Source organism: Callospermophilus lateralis, chromosome 1 (genome assembly GCF_048772815.1).
Source record: "Callospermophilus lateralis isolate mCalLat2 chromosome 1, mCalLat2.hap1, whole genome shotgun sequence".
Classification (NCBI taxonomy): domain Eukaryota; kingdom Metazoa; phylum Chordata; class Mammalia; order Rodentia; family Sciuridae; genus Callospermophilus; species Callospermophilus lateralis.
In genome coordinates, this window is record NC_135305.1 from 147,809,976 (window position 1) to 147,827,147 (window position 17,172).

Below are 17,172 nucleotides of genomic sequence, written 5' to 3' on the forward strand. Positions count from 1 at the left end.
CCATTATGAGGTCACCAGGAATTTAATAATGTACATGTCTTTGGAGGAAGCAGTTCAGATCAAGGTAACTAAAAATGTAAATACTTCTGTTTTTAACTAAATCCATTTTTAGTCTGCAAGGTGAATTTCCTCTGCTACTTTGTTATATAACTAGCTGGATATAGAAAAACATTGGTTTTGGCAATGGTGGTATATATATTTTCATAGTTCCTATTGTTTTTAGTCTTTGATCTTATTATTTTATAATCAGGCAATCCTTCCATAATCAAAATTTGACATGCAGGGTTATGTCTGATGACTTGTAATGCCATATCAGCAATATTGTTCCTCTTTTCTGTTTTTACTGTTGGGCATAAAAATTGGCCACAAGATCATAATTGTAAGAATGAAAATAATTCACAGGATGAAGAAATTAAATGTTAGAAGCTTTATTTCCTTCTAACATTAAATACTAACCAACCATTTCAGTTATTGTTCTGAGAATTCTTGGCAGACACGGACTTTTTAAAAACTAAGTAAACATGTTTTGTTTCCAAAAGAAACGCACCAAGATAGGTTCTGTGACTCTAAGGAACAACCTCAAAGAAACAACCAGAAAATGAGGCCCAGCCCTCCCTGCTGCCATTCCTGTTTCTTATGCACAAAATCAGATGTCGTGTTTTCTGTGCTTACAACTTAATTTTCATGCTTATGACTTTAATCCATGCTGTAGATTTTTACCATAGTTGGAATGACTTGGCTTTTAGATGACATGTGTGCATGTCCTTAACTTCTTTGTTTCCTCCTGAAGACCACTATAGTTGTTCCAGAGCTCAAGTTTCTGTTTCCCCACTAATTTGCTGGTCAAGAGAAGTGTTAGGGACGGATTCCTCTGAAGTTGGATGATTTGATGTGTAAAGATTACGTCAAATACACAGGAAATTTCATAACCGGAAAGCTTTTGGACACTTAGGCCAAAGAGAAATGATTTGTTTAATGGGACCCAAGAGCTGGTCAGTCTTCAGAAGCGGGCCTCTGTAATGTGACTGGCTTTAGAAACACATGGATGCAGACTTAAGGGTGGGTCCACAGGGGTGGGGCCAGCCAAGCTTTCATTCCTAAGGTGACGGCTGAACTGGCTTGTTCCTGAGGTTCTCAGCCAGGGACAATTTTGCTTCCTTTCCCCAGAGACCACTTGACAATGTCTGAAGACAGTTTTGGTTGTTACAATAAGTGGGTGGGGCACTACTAGTGCCCAATGGGCAGAGGTCAGGGCTGCTGCTAAACATCATTCCAAGCGCCGGGCAAGCCCTCACCCTCTAACCACAAAGAAAGATTTGGCCCCAAGTGTCAGAGGTGCCAAGGTTGGGAAACCTTGTCTGTCCTGGTTGGTTTAGTCGCATTTCTTTTTTAGCAGTTTAAATATTTGCACCTAATGGCCAGAGCAAGGGATTGTGGCTCTAGCCACTCAGTGTTTACAGGAAAAAAGTGTTTTGTCATTTGCTTAATCAAATGTTGAAACTTGATTTTCCTGAAGCCTGGGAGGATGGGGCTAATGGAAATAGAGTGAGCGGTGACCATTCTTCCCAGTCCAGTCAATGATTAATGGAATTCTGTTTGGCCTCAAGGGGTTGTTTGAGGAAAGGACTTTGAAAATGACTTTGCTACTTTAATGACTCAGGCTGCTTTAGAGAGCCACCAAACAGGATGGATGAAGTGGAGCCAGAGTGCACAGAACTGGGGCTGGCTGCTGCGCTCTTGCTGGCTGTTGAGTTTGCAGATGGAAGATTCCTCTGGGGGCAGTGGGGACACACAGGGCTGTCTCATCTGAAAAAGGCCCTTCAGTTGTATGAGGAGCAAGAAAAGACAGCATAGTCAAGGGAGCCAACCCTGAGGGCAGAGCCCAGCATTTGTCCCCGAGACAGTGACTGGACCCAAAACATTAGGCTCTTGACTGCAGTTCCAGCTTTGAGGATCCCCTCCAAGGTTCGAACTCACATCGGTGACAACTCTTGGGAAGACCCTGTGGATATTTTATAATTAGTTGGAATGACTTGGGTTTTAGAAGAAATGTTCACATGTCCATAACCTCCATGTTTTCTTCTAAGGACCATAATAGTTGTTCCAGGCAGAGGGCTCAAGTTTCTGTTTCCCATCAATCCACTAGTCAGTAGAGGGAGGAACTCCTCAGAGCTGGATGATCGGAGTGAGCCACAGACTAGGGTCCTCATGAACTCCTTCAAACCATTTGTATACATGGTGGATGTCAGTCTGTTCAGTATTGCTGTTACAAAATAACCTGAGACTGGGGAATGTATAAATAAATTTATTTTCCCACAGTTCCGGAGGCTAGGAAGTCCAAGATCAAGGTGCTGGCAGGTATAGTTGTCTGGTGAGGGCTGCTGTCTGCTCCCAAGATGGCACTGTGTTGCTGTTCTCTCCAGCAGGAAGGAATGTGTGGAATGCCAATGGCAAGTAACAAAAATTTTTGTTTTTCCCTAAAATAGTCTGTCTCTGATCTGAGCCAAGGAGGTATCACTGTGATGTTCTGGAGCTTTGGAGCTGTGGAGATTTCCTAATTAAGCTAGTTTTCCTGCCCACTGCCTTGACTTCCTGTTTGTGCCCACATCCCAGTCTTGTTGCCAAGGCTTTGTGGCTCCCAGGTGAAATGAGGGGAGCTCTAGGCCTCATCAGGTGCTGGTACAACACTCCTTATTCTTCAGGGAATGAAATCCAGATCAGAGAGGGCATGTAATTTGGCCCAAAGACACAGCTGATCAACAAACCAACTAGATCAACATCCCTGATCTCTGTCCAGAGTCCATACTTGGAGAGGATGGTAGGGAGACGGCTAACACTCCTAAACTGGAGCCAGAGGGAAGGACACTGCCTTGCCTGGGTCCTGTCCTCTCTGGCTCAGTTTTAAATATGTTCTACAGTGGACCCTCCCAAGGCTTCTGCTTCTATAGGTTCAACTGACCACAAATGAAAACCAAGCTGAAGAAAACTGTACTGTCCTTTTTTGTTGTCACTCTCTGAAAAATACAGCTGGATTATTTCCACTGCACTAGGTATTACAAGTAATCTAGAGACAGTGGGGGGGGGGGGGGGCTGTGTGCAGCTTGTATGCAAATACTACACTGGAAAAGATCTGAGCATCCAGAGATTTTGGTGTCTGAGGTGGGCCTTGGAACCAACCCCCTGAGGATACTAGGGGAATAACAATTTACCCTGAAATATTGCTGTATTTTAAAGCTTTTTCAGGCCTTACCTTTGACTATAAATTCATTTATATATACATTTCCAGAGGAAAACTGTATCATCATTGAAAAGCAACGCGAGTTAGGCTTTAGCTGTGTAAACAGGATGAGAGCTGAGGGAGCATGTCCTGGATTACAGGATACCCAGCTGGACATGTGGCTTCGGCCCTAGTGCTGTGCAGAGCAGGATCTGCTTTTCCTCTCCCACGATCTCCAGCCTCTTCTGTCTCGTCTTTCACTTGGCTCTGCGGGCAGTGTTCTGGATCATAATGAACTGTTTTATGCTTATTCAAGAAAATGACATCTTTTAAAATGTACACAGAATGCTGGAGAAGCTCCCAGACACCCCTGTCATTCATGAGTTGCAGGTGGGACTGCCCTAAGCAGTCATCTCCCCTGGGTCCCCTGTGGACCAAGAGCCAGGAGTTACAGGGTCACTGGCTCTGCACTAGTTCCTAACCGATTTTCAGCTCGGTTTTCCAGCACGGCCCTGGGGAGAGCTCATTTGTATACTGGCTTCTCTTCTGTTTCCACCTGCTGCCCAGGGCTGATGGCTCCTTGAGCCCTGACTCTGGCTGCAGTGGGACTCTCCCATCCGTCACAGGCAGGGTGACTGGGTTGGGCTGGGCTGACTCCTGCAGGGGGCCCGGGTGTAGGGGTCCAATCCCAGCCTGGAGCTCAGAGCGAGGTCCTGGCCTAACTGGGCCCTCCCAGCCTCTACCAGGGCACCCACTCTGCTCGAGGCTCTCCGGCAGGGCTTCTTCGTTTCTGGTGTTTGACTACCTCTTTCATACTTTTAAGTTTAGATGTTTTCAATAGTTTAAAAATGTTTTATCCAATTTGGAGATAACTGTTTTCTATTCATCTAGGTCTACCTGATGAAACCCTAGTTTCTAAAATCAAGGATTCCCATGTCACCAGCTTTCAGGGCAAGACAGGTACCCAGCTGGGGGTGCTTTCCAGGTTCCATGGGCCAGATGAGTCAGATCCTCCTTCCTCTGCCGTTTATTTAAAATATTTCCTGATGTGTGAAGAAAAGGCTTAAAAATCACCCACAACCTTTCATGCTCTTGGCGAGGAGAGCCTGAGCCCCTTTCAGGTAATAGAACAGCTCACTCAAAAATGTCCTGGTGTCTCAGCCAGAATCACAATTCCAGGTGTCCCTTCAGGGTTTGTTTATGAACAAGAGAAAGCGAAACCTCTGCCTGGGATCTGCCCACCTGCTTCTGCTTGGGTCTGAGTGGCAAAGGGAGTCAGTCTCAGAGGCCTCTGAACATATCTCCAAACTCTGCCTAAGTGGGTGGATCAAGATCATGTTCCTCAGGCCCAAGGGAGCTGGAACAGTTCTGCCCCACACTCCAGAGTGCCACAAGGGTGGTCTTGAACAAACCCGGGAAAGTTCTAGTCTCTAAACAACTGAATTAAGAACCAGGGCTTCCTCCAATTTTATGTCCAATTATTTTTACAAAGCTTTATTGAAACTTGTGTGTCAAGGTGACAGCAATTCAGTGTTTTGAAAACAGTAACAAAAAAGGGTGCCTGTACTCAGGTTTACCAAATAAATACTGTACACCAGCAAGTTCATCCCTCCCTCTCCCAGCAAGAACAAAAGAGACAATGATAACTTTTGCTGACTGGGTGACAGGAACCTGCACCAAAGGGCACATGTGTGGCATCTCCCTGGAAACTGAGCCAAGTATAAAGATGTCCACTTTGGTCCAAAGGGTGTCATCCTGGCATGAATTCAGAGGGCTGCTGTCAGGTTCTAAATCCCTTTTACTAGCAACAGCAACAGCTGAAGCCTTCTTCTCTAACTAGGGACACGAGTCCCAAGAGAGGTGGCTGAAAGGAGGGCTCAGGGTCTTCTGCAAAGTTGTCATTACAATTGGGATAAAAAGCTGGACAACCTTCCAGCCAATAGTCGTCAGTCCTTAGGGTCATCCAGGTGAATGGAGAAATCTGGCAGTATGTTTAAGTCTGTTCGGGGAACAGATTATTGCTGAGCAGTCACATGATCTATGTTCTAGTCATGGTGACTTATTGCTATTAGCTTGTACAGCTAGCCACCTCTGGATAATAAAAAAGGACTTAGCGCACAGTATAGGAAACTACTGAAGACTTTACCTGGAAACCAGACGGATTTTAATTTCACTAGAAATGACACCTCCCTAAGGCAGAGAAAGGAGGGCAATCTATTGCTTCAATTTGGAAGGACAGGCAGATGGCCTTAAAGATGCCCAGATGATAGGAATTTTGTGTGGCCTTGTTCCCTGCTTCCCAGAGTTTTACTAGCAGGGTGGCCAGCACTCACTTTTGGCTTATGGAGTGTCCACACCAGTTGAGGGAGGTGTGTTCCAACCGCACCATCCTCACGCGCTGTGATGCAGGGGTTGTGACTCCTTCGCCTTCCATTTTGCCTTTCTTGGCCTTGAGCCCCCTGAGGCTCGCAGCCGTGGTGCTAAGAGGACTGTTACAGGCCCAGGCTCTTTTGGAGCTGCTGTGCCTGGATGAACCTTCAAGTAGGACTAGGGCAGGTGTGAAATGTCTTAAAAAGAGTGTGAAACGAGAAACTGACAGTCCATGCCTCTAGTGGAAAGCATGCATGCAGGGAACCTGATGGTCCATTGTCCCTCGGTCCACCGTTGGCCGCAGCTCTCTTCATATGGGCTTGTATAACAAGGTGGTGACGTACTTCTTCTTGTACCGGTGGGTTGCGCTGAGCACCATCACACCGTCCTGAGGAAGAGGGAGGAACTGACTGAAGGCGGGACCAGGTCAGGGGATCAGACTTCAGTGTGCACAGCCCTCATCACAGGGCTGAAGAGAAATATGTACTCCTGGGCCCACCTCAGAAACTGAGCCAGACAGCTCGCCCAGCCCTGGATGCTGCCCTTAAACCAGCACCCCAGGCACTCCCAGTGCCTGGGATCCTCAGAGTACATGCTGAGAAACTGCTCCGATAGTGAAAGACGGGGGTCATTACCTTGATAGAAAGCGCGTAAAGGTGGTTCAACATGACGTGATTGGGCTCAGGGAGCAAAGCTGGATCACACTGTGAGGGAACAAAGGCAGATGTGAGCATTTATAAATTCCCTTTATTTCCCAGGTAGGGAGGCACGCTCTCATACCCACCTCTCTTCCTAAGTGGGCAGCAGAAGGGCCTGTCTAAGATGACAGGTGAGGCAAGAAGGCAGCACCCTCTGACCTCAAGGGAGCCCCTCAAGCCAGCTGAATGCTGGTGTGTGTGCCTCTGGTCAGGCTTTCAGCACAGCCTCTCAAGAGTGGGCCACAGCTGTGCATCTTATAGAGGCAGGGCAGGAGGAAGGGAGCTGCCCGCTGCAGGAACTGGAAGACGGCGCAGGACGTGCTGCTCCATCCTAACCCTCCCTAGCAGAGCTCTGACTTATGTCTCTAAGACTCAGAAAATGAGCCTGAAGAATGAAATGAGTAATTGCAGGAGACACTATTACCCTGTAAAAGCTTACTGAGAACAGGCAATTAATGTTGCCACAAATTCTATTTTTAAGAGGAGCCAGAAATGCATTTATTTTCCCCACTGTTCATTCCCGACTTTTACAAATGCTAGTTCACATGACACATAAAGGCATAGGCAACCAGTCTGTGGGGGTGCTGCACTGGCAGGCCCCTGGTTTTAGGGCCCCGTTGTAGGGGAAGGGCCATTCTCATGGCCCCAGATTGATGTAAGGAACCAAACTCTGGTTCTACCCTGTGCATAGGACTGCTGAGGTCCTCCCCAAAGAAGAGGCTGAAGCCACCTTCAAAACCATGCCTGGTCGTCTCGAAGGCTTCTGGTCTAGGAGGTCTGCACTAATCATTTTTTCTCTCAGGATTCAGGTGTGGGAAGATCTCCTAGGGAACAGAACAGACTGCAATTCCACAAGAGCCGCACAGGCTGGTTTTCTCAAAAAGGAAGGTGAGGACAGTCTATTGAGAAAACCAGTTCCTGATTCCTATTCTGCCACCATCAATTGAGAGAGATCAAGCACTGCACTTGACCTCACCTCAGGCTTAGCACTGCAGAGGCTGGTTGATGAGTTCTGTGTCAACAGGACTCAGCCCTGCTGGGGTGCTGCGCAGGGCAGGTGTTGAGAGGAAGGAATATAACTAGAACCAAAGTCTGCTGTTACCACCTGCCTCACCTGGATGTCAGCTCTGCCATTTACTACGTGACCCTGGAAAACTTTCGTAGTTAAAACGCTTAAAATCTATTCTCTTTTGCAATGTTGATAGGTATGTCAGTTAGTATGGCCTCTGGGACTATTTTTTATACTATTATGGAAGTTCCTCGAAAAAATAAAAAATACAACTACCATATAATCGTGTAATCCCAATCCTGGGTATGTGTGAAAAGGAGATGAAATCTGTCCATCAGAGACACCTGCACTCCCATGTTCATCACAACCTACCCACCACAGCCTAGATGTCAAATGGATGAATGGAGTTAAAAACTGTGGCCTATGTACGCAAGGGAATCCCAGTCAGACTTCAACAGGATGCAATACCGCCACTGACACCATGATGAACCCGGAGGAAGTCATGTTAAGGGAAATAAGCCCAGCACAGAAAGGCAGCACCACATGACCTTAAAATCTAAAACACCAAAGGCTGGGGGTGGTGTGGGGACATGGAGTCAAAGGACACTACATTTCAGTTGCTGGAAGAGCTACTGTGCAGCAAGACACTGCAGTTAGTTACAATGTTTTGTGTCTTCTAATCTCTGAGACAGAAGAGCCTGAGTGCTCTCTCTCTCTGGGAAGTTCCTTAACTTCTCTGTGCCTCAATCTCCTCAACCCTTCCCAGGTTGCTGTGAGGCTTAGGAAAGAACACAGGAATGAGTGAAGACAGACTAGTCCAGGGCACACTCAACATTAACCATTCGGTATTATAACTAGAACCAAAGTCTGCTGTTAACACTCTACTGCCTTGGACAGAGGGGTCCTGAAGCAGTTCCATTTCCCAAGCCCCGGGCTAGTCTACTTCCAGAAGCAGCCTCTACCAGGGAAGCTGGCTAGTCATGTTTCCCTTTTCAAGGAGGGAAACAAACAAACCAACACCTTGCCAGCCTAGGATAGCAGAGTGTCTTCTAACCTACAAACTTTGTGAAACTAGAGTTGAGGGAAGCCAGCTCTCTTGGATACATTTAAGAGAAAAACTAAATGACCTTGTGGCTCTTCACCCATTGTGGTGATGTTGCCAACTTAGCCCTGAAACATGGTCCGCCCACTGGGTTCTGAGACATGCGGGTCCTTGGCACTGGCCCCTTGGAACTGCCAATCCAGCTGTCATCCATGTGCTTGGGGCACTCTTGGTACAGAGGCGAGCCTGGTTCCCTAAGAAAGGTGAGTCTTGTTGGGATGGGCTAACAGACACCAAGAGTCAGCCCTGGCAGCCCAGGAGTGACTACTGCTGGGGACTCCTGCACAATTTACTATGTAGCTCATCTCAGCCCCTGTGTCTTCTAGTTCAGGGTGGACTCTTGAGTGGTACAGTTATCTTAGCCTCTGCTATGGTCTGAATGAGTCCCCCAGAGTTCAAGGACTGGCAACTTCATCCCCAAGGGAACAGGTGGGGCCTAGGAAGCAGTGATCAGGTGTCCGAGATGGAGCATAGATTAACGTCATTATCATGGGAGTGGATTCCTTATCTCAAGAGTGGACTGTTATAAAAGCAAGTTCAGCGCCCTCTTGCTTTTCTACCTTTAGCCCCAGGATGGAATGATGCACATGGAGGTCTCTGCCAGATGGTGGCACCACGCTCAGGAATGCCCAGCCTACAGACTCTTAAACCAAATCTGTTCTTTATAAATGACTCAGATATTCTGTTGTAGCAGCAGATAAAAGACTTAAGACAGCACCTTACAAACATGTGCCTCTTGAACAGTGGCTTGGACCAAGCCATAATTCCAGGGCTAGGTGAATCAAACAGTCAAGGTTAAACAGAATGGAAAATGAGCCATCAGGGAATAACTGACTGCTCTTCTGGATCCTGGACACAGATCTCTTTTGCATAGAACACCAATTTCCTAGACGAAATGTGTTGGCCAGCTACCTCAATTTTTTAAATCAAGGAGCACTCATGTTTTTAAAAGCAATTTAACGATTAGAACTAGATTCTAAAATTTGGGAGAGTGCCAATGTATACTTTGCTAAGAGGTGGTTAAGTATTTTCTCCTAAAATTTAAATGGAATGGGGCCTAAGTTAAGGCAGAAGTAAATTCAAGAAAAGTTCAGAAAACTTTGTGAGACAGGGATGCGACATCCACACTGTGGAACCTCTTGCAAGCAGTCCATTCCCATGTCCAAGGAGGAACATGGCAGTTCACATCAGTGGGTGACACTGAGCCGGCTCGCAGGTGCTTGTCCTCGAGGAGTGGACTGGGGGAGAAGCAGAACATGACCATGAAGAATGGTCTGGGCAGATGCCCAGGTACTCACAGAAATCCCCGTGTCCTTGTTCAGGATGACCTGAAGCAGATGCGGAGGGAGGATGGGTGGCGCTTTGAAACGTTCTTCTGGTTTGGAGACATAGGGCTCCTGATGGTAGGGTCCTGGCGGGGAACTGGACAGTTCTGTTGGGAGATGGTGACAGGACATTTGAAAATCAGAATTTCTAGCAGCGGTCTCATTTTATTTATGGTGTTGTCTTCTAGCTTTCCTTGTCTTTGGTTCCCTTGGTACAAATTAATATTCTCTTAAAAGACACACAGCCTCCAAAGGTGGAGAGCACAGGAGATGAGAAAACCCTTTTGGAATCTGGGTGATTGGAATGGAAATCAGCAGTGAACTCAGACGCCCTGGCAGAAGAGAGAGGTTGTGGCAAAGACAGAGCCTGGGTCAGAAGCAACAAGGAGTTGTTCTCAATCATTGAACCTCACAAATCAGCAGAATAAGGCTTACTTTTCACCTCAGGCTGGGCTAGCAAATGCCACAAAGCAGCTCAGGGCTTCAAGTGAGGATTAAGTGGCTAAGCTCATGAACATCACCAGCCCAGCCAGAATGAAACAGGTTATGCAAGGCACCAGCACGTCTGAAAACTGAAAAAACAAAAAACAAACTTGTTCTAAAGGCCCTTAGACTCTATCACCCTTGGGTTTCTCCCAAATTCTTGCCAGAGTATCATGATTCAGACAGATTAAGAAATTTCTGGAAGTGCACTGTGTCATGTCAGAAGCAGCTTGTTTAGCGATGTTTGTCCAGCTGAGGGTATTGAGCTGTTATCCAGCGAATGGGGGGGATGGGCTCTGGTCACCTGATCCATGGCTAGTCCAGAATAAATAATGATATGGCCTGGTTCTGCCAATTTCCTCAATGTCCTTTCTTAGGGACGGGCTCCCTTCACATGATCCGACCATATCACAGCAGGAAATTGAAAAGAGCATTAAGTGCAGAAAACTGAGGCAGAAGGAATAAATACCTATTTTAAGAAAGTGTCTAAAGATGAGATGTCTAGGGTGCTGAAGTTGTTTTATCAACAGAGAGGCGTCAGTTTTCTTCCCCAGCTCATCTAGACTGCACAACCTTGACTAAAAGCTTAGGTAGACAACCTAACGTTACATGTATCAATGGGCTGGATACCTGGGTACTTCCTCCATGCTCCAACGTTACCCATCTGAAGAAGGAACACACGGTGTTGCTAAAAGATCAGTTCAGGTTTACAAATAAAAGAGCACTACTTTGGGATTCCTAAGTTCTGCTCAACCACAGCAAGCCCACCACGGTCAATTTATCACTGTGATCTCTGAACCAAGAACGTGGAGATCCTGATGGCAGGTCCAGTCAGGGAGTGATGAAAAATGTTCTGCACACTGAACAGCTGCCCTTTCCTTAGACTGTCAGTCGCTCCTGGAGAATCTCTTCACTGCTGCCCACAGGGCTCAAAAATTGCTTAAGCCCCGGACAGCAGGATAGGGAAGTGCAATTGGCACTGACACTCGAGATTGTAACACATCGTTTTCCCTGAATTGTATGTAGTACGTTCCAGGTAGTGTCTTCCTGCCGGGTTTGGATGGAAAGCAATTTATTGAAACCTCTGTAATTGGAAGAGTTTTACTGGAACTGTAATGAGAAGGTCCCCAGAAAGGACAGTTGTGCTATGTAGCCTGTTTCCTGTACAGAACCGTTTTCTCACCTTATCGGGGAGTCTGACAAGGTGCTAATGTATCACACAAGTCATGGCCAAGGTCACTGAGGTGTCCATTTATCACCTGTCAGCCTGAAATTCTCCAGACACCACGAGTGGGAAGTGAACTGGCAGGCCTCCCCAATCCCGGCTCACCCTGACCCACAGCTCACCACTGACCATGGTGTCCCTCCAGGGCCTCTCTGGCCCTGCCCCTCGCATGACATCAAGCTCTGGTGCCGTTTCCACCATCTGTTTGCTATGGCCATGTGGACCCAGTGAATGCCCGAGAAGACAGGGACAATGACAGAGTTCCCATGGGGCTAAACATCAACAACTTGGCCTGACAGAGGTAGGCACTATGTGCAGCCCCTTCAGGGAACGCTACTTGTCCACCTGATTAGGCAACTGTAGCTCGAGAGTGAGAGGCAAGATAAAGTAGAATATTTCTAGGCTGCATAGCCCCCGCCTGCACACATGTGGTATAAAATAACTGTGTTCATACCAGACACATCGGAGCACTTTTGGGAATCCACCATTAAAGCATCAAATACTTCAAAGTCAGTTTTCTTCACTTGAATGATGTTGTTAACTGTGCCAAGCTGGCTGGTTACTATTGGCTGGGAAGAGACAGACAGGCAGAAATCATAACGTGGAAGGTCTGGAGTTATTATTTAGAGGACTTGGGATTCCTGGCTGGAAGGTCTCAGCTCCTGGTCAGCCAGTCTGCTCATCTTGGTCAAGAATATCAATGCTCTGACAACTGGTGCTATCTCACTCAGCCACACACAGAGACTTTTACCAGCAGAACCAAAGGATCTGGCAACAAGCCACAAGGGAAGGTGACTTTTGTGGATTGTGTAGGCACCAGAGGACCAAGGGCAGGAGGAAAAATACCTCAGAAGGGTCGTGTGTCCACTGACCATCCACAAAGAACTTGTACTGATGCTCTCCTTCGGGCAGATCCAGGATGGCTACAAAATTATTGTGGCTGCAAAGAGAAAGGAAGCAGAGCATTTCAGCTGAGTGGGCTGCTGCTACCCTCTGAGCTCAAACAGCCACCAAACAAAACAAAATGTTTCCCTGTAAAACCAAGAGTCCAGCTGCTGGAGAGGAACCATTTTTATCCAATTTAGACAATTCAGTGCAATGATCTCAATTTAGAAAAGGTATATAAGGAGCAGGGCAGGAGACTTTCCTGAAAATCACTTTGTTTGACTACTAGGAACCCATAATCCTGACATTAAAGGGGAGGCACTGCGCTTCTCAAGTTTGTGTGCAAAATACCACCTGGCAACCCCAGATGCCAAGGAGGACACTGAGACACGAGTCATCTAGTTTGACCCTTTGTCAGTCTGCTTTGGCTGGGAAGAGGGATCAATTCAGCAATAGGCACAAAGGTTGTCTAAAGAAACTTGTACTAAAAAAAGGATTCAGGGGGGTTGGGGTCATGGCTCAGTGGGAGAGCGCTTGCCTTTGATTCTCAGCTCCCCATATAAATAAATAAAACATAGGTCCACCAACAACTAATAAAACATAAAAAAAAAAAAAAAAAAATCTGAGGAACATCTTTACTTTGGTTCTTTTGTTTCCCTGATTTGAACTGGCTTGTGACTAGGGTGCTGAGTGGCTCCCTCCTTGGAAGTTGTGGCGGGAAACACAGGCAGCCTCCAACAACCACCAGGCCTGGCCTGCAGGACACCACTGTCCCTTTGTTTCAAGAGTCCTCACTAGGGACGATTTGAGAAGGAGTCCAAGCCAGGATTTCTGATACAGATTAGAACATCAAGGTGCAGGCGTGCAAGGCTATGTGCGCAGCCACAGTGGGCTCCAACCCGAGCCTATTCCCTCCTGGCCCAGCACTTGCTCCAGCACGGGAAGCACACTCCTGTTTGGGATTCTGAACTGAGAGATGTCCACGGTAGAGCAATACAAGCCACCAAGACAGCTTTTCTTCTTGTCAGGGTTGGGGAGGAGATGGTGCGCTTTAAACCTGGATTTCCTAAGTTTAAAATTTGACTCTCGGTTTTATTAAGCAAACTCTGGTCATTCAGAATCCATTGTATAAAGACATCCTTTTTTCTATTCACCCACAGAAATCTTTAGAAACAATAGTATCCATGGGTTAAGACAAGTACACAAACACTTCCCAGGCAATTACCTTCTTGTGAGGGGAAGTTTACTCCAATTGTTGAAGGACCCAGATAAGTAAACTTCCTTTCCTCCCCCAGTCCATCGAAACACCGTTGGCCGAGCCTGGGCAGGAGCTTTATCATTCACTTCCAGATCATGCTGCCAGGCCAGGAACTCCTCCTTCTCTGGAGCCTAGAAGCAGAGCAGTTACTCAGGGACAGGAAGCCACTGGTGAGCTCCCTACAATAGACAGCTAAGCTAATATTGACAATTCACTCTAAGAGGCAGCTGTTGCCACCTCGGTTCAGTCCCTGGCTAATTGTACCTGTTTCCTTACCTCCAAAATGAAGATAATAACATAACCATTTCTAAAGGTTGTGAAGATTGAGACAGTCCATGTAAAATGCTCAGCATAGTGTCTGACACGTTGTGAATACTTCCAAATAATTAGCTATTATCACTACTGTTTATTAAAGAGGTCTACATAAAAGATTCTCGAGTAAACTAAATAAATTTCCTTCTTAGAAGAAGACTGCAATGAATATGAGACTACGCTAGCTTAATAAATATCACCTTCCCCCCTTATTAAGCAAGATTTGAATTAAATGTAATCCCTGAGGACAAACAGATAAACAAAACAGACTCCTCACAATAACATGCAATATGGTATGCACTGAATAACAGAAGCATTCCAAAATGACAGTCACCCTGTCTGGGCGAAATCTATCTGGTTATGGATCTTTTACATTTTTCCTAGCGAGAAGACAGACTTTAAAAGAGCACGAGTTCCATGCTGGGAGAGACCTTGAAGGGAGTCCAGTAGGCTTCTAGTACTTTTATTTCAAATACTGATTTTAACTTAACTAAAAGATGTCTGAAATCTTTGAATTTGAACAAGATTTTACAGATTAAAGAGTAAGAGAATGGATCTTTAGGGGGATCTAGTAGCTGACTGCAGCCAAAATAGTGAACTGGGGTAGTTAAAAGAATCCGCAACTTTTTTTTTTTTTTCCCTTGGTATCTGGGGCATCATTTCAGTAATTTCTGATGAAAAGAGAATGAATGCTTCGAATTCATTCCCCACAGATCATCTGTATGCTAAGCATTTCTTGTGGGAGTTTTGTGATGGCAACAACATGTGCTTCTTCAAGAAAGCAGTTTTGTTCTTATGGTGTCTTAACCAGCCTTCTGGGGCCAAAATTACTACAAGAGGAAGACATGTCACTGGAGAAACATGATTCCAAAGTTCACTGCACACACCTTTTCAGGAATGCAACAAGTTCAGAAAACAAGTTCAAATCACAGGATGTAGGGCTATGTAAAAGCAAGCACTTTTGACTCAAAACTAAGATTGTGAGATAATAATGTGATTACCTAATCCAGTATCTGAGAAAAAGAAATGTGAATAAAGGCAGAATGAGTTGCCAGGCAACTAACTTAATGGACAATGCTGACTAACATACACATAGATAGTAAAAGATTATTCTGGGCAGGAGGCACCCTCATTCTTCCTAAACTACTTTATTCCTTTAAGGAATTGGTTCTTTTCAGATTAAATATCAGCTGCCAGAATCATTAAAATGAGTCCTTGGACTGGGCCCAGCAGCTGGAAACAGATGGACACCATCAGAAAGTGGTTGAAACAGGAGTCAAGAGTCATGTTAAGTTTTAGGGGATTAAAGCAGACTGCAGCAAGAAGTCCAAGTTCCACTTGCGACAATGTTTGCTTTGGTCTGCTTAAAGTACAAGTCATATTTAAATAAGAGGGTGGGGGGAGAAGCCTAAGTAGCTGCTGGCTGCCTCCTTCAGACTGACACTTCACTCACCCACTGACCCCTGGGAGCGGAATTACTTTTCTATTCCTTCTCTTAAAAAAAAAAAAAAAAAAGACAGGGTCAATAAAAAGTGTCTGAACTAAACACTTCTGGCAACCAGTGCCAGCTCTACTAGTCAACTCTACCTTTCAGCTCACACGTGCGCTCGGGTTTACTTTCGAAATGGACAATAAACTCCCAAACTAACTTTTATAAAAGCGCCAGTCGGCTTCGTGGTGAGAGAAGATTTCTCCAAGCTGTGAAATTAATTATACCTAAGAGAAAAGCAGGGACTGGTGCTCAATTACTGCTGGCTTGACTCTCTGAATTAATTAAGAACCTGAAACTCGGTCCCTGAGCTGCTTTCTCCTTAATGATGTTAAGCGCAGCGAGTTCCTCTCCCCGCAGGCTGACTTTCTCGGATCGGTAATTAGACACAGGTTCCCGGACTGCTAGGACCCGGCCTCTGGCCTCACCGCGCGAAGTTCCAACCTCCCTTCCCAACCTCTCGGCGAGCTTCGGCGCGGCCGTGGCGGGAACCTCCCCTCGCGCTCCGCACCTTGATTTCCTCCGAGTGGAAGAGGTCGGCGTCCTCGGGGCTGTCCATCAGGATCTTGGGTCTGTCCCCATCCTTGGTGCCCCCGGAGCTGTCCCTCCGGGGTGTCTTATGCCCACCCTGCCGCTCCAGCGCGGCGCGCTCGCTGCTGGTGTTGCCCATGGCGGGATCTGCGGGGACCCGGGGATGCCGGGCAGAGCCTCACTCCCGGGAAGGCAGCGGGGACACGGCACTCCCGCCACAGGGGCTCCCAGGGTCCCGGGGAAGGGTCGGAGCACCGGGATACCACGCCCCTCAAGCGACGGCTCGGGACCCGGAGCGGTCAGCTAGTCGCGCTTCACTGGCTCCGGGAGCCCCGCCTGGAACCCAAGAAGCGGGAAGCTAACCACACACTTTCCCAACAACTCCCCCACCCCTCAACAACTTCCGCTTCCGGCGACTCTTAGAGGAGGCCCAACCCATAGCGAGAGGATGGGGGGCGCGATGGGCTCACTCGACCTCACTTCCGCTTCCGGTCTGGGTTGGCGCGGTCGCGGGAGCTCCGGGGAAAGCCTCCGCAGGCTTCGGAGTGCGCAGTCGCAGTCTGTCGCTCAGGGCCGCGCCCAAGACGAGGTTGCTGAGGGCCAGCAGGAGGCGCTAGCGTGCGCCGGCCCTAGGGTACGCGCCCCATGCTCAGGGCGGAGGTGTTTGTGTCCACTTCCAGTAGATTGTAACTGGACAGCCAAAGGCATCTTTCTAAAGTGCAAATCGAATTAAGAAAGCCCTCTTAATGCTCTCACGCTTTAGAGTGCATTAGCATCATCTGGAGTGCTCGTTCACAATGCAGCCCTTTACTCCAAACCACAGAACCATCCTCTCTGGAGATTAGGGTTGGGGGCCGGGGGACATGCAGGTAGTATTGCATGATCTGAAAAAGAAAAATAGGGAGACCCTAAGATCTCTAGAAATGTCTTACAACCCTTAGCTTGAGGGTTTTAAATCACTGGAGTTAGTAGTGTATTTTTATTCAACTGAGCACACCACTTTCTGATAAGTTATTTTTCAAGCTCTCTCATAATCACTTTGGACACGACATTCTGCACAAAACGCATTAGCGTTTGTCATTTACTGTGGCCCGTGCTTCAGCAAGAAGCTCACACTTAGGATACTAAAATAATCTAATCTTCCTCACTGTCATTGTCATATATTTGTTATTCTGTTTTGCTTTTGTGTGTTCCACAAAAATACTCTTTTTTTTTTTTTTCTGGGCCATCCTCTGCATTTCATCTGCTGAACATTTTATTTATTTAAT

The 17,172-nt window shown here is 46.8% G+C and overlaps 1 protein-coding gene across 1 annotated transcript; it reads right to left on the reverse strand.

Annotated features, from left to right (window-relative positions):
• Positions 1 to 4,694: 4,694 nt before the first annotated feature.
• Prkab1 (protein kinase AMP-activated non-catalytic subunit beta 1) lies at positions 4,695 to 16,294 on the reverse strand. The gene is made up of 7 exons (XM_077105269.1): positions 15,885 to 16,294; positions 13,540 to 13,703; positions 12,276 to 12,369; positions 11,884 to 11,998; positions 9,695 to 9,828; positions 6,223 to 6,291; positions 4,695 to 5,975 (listed from the first exon to the last, which is right to left on the reverse strand). Exons 1-7 carry the CDS (start codon positions 16,041 to 16,043, stop codon positions 5,898 to 5,900), a joined length of 813 nt encoding a protein of 270 aa, XP_076961384.1. The 5' UTR covers positions 16,044 to 16,294; the 3' UTR covers positions 4,695 to 5,897.
• Positions 16,295 to 17,172: the final 878 nt, after the last annotated feature.

Coding starts and splice junctions, on each gene's coding strand:
- Prkab1 (XM_077105269.1), bottom strand. CDS start 16,043: ATGGGCAACACCAGCAGCGAGCGCGCCGCGCTGGAGCGGCAGGGTGGG. Junction 13,704..15,884: donor TCCACTCGGAGGAAATCAAG/GTGCGGAGCGCG, acceptor CTCTGCTTCTAG/GCTCCAGAGAAGGAGGAGTT. Junction 5,976..6,222: donor TTTACGCGCTTTCTATCAAG/GTAATGACCCCC, acceptor CCTCTTCCTCAG/GACGGTGTGATGGTGCTCAG.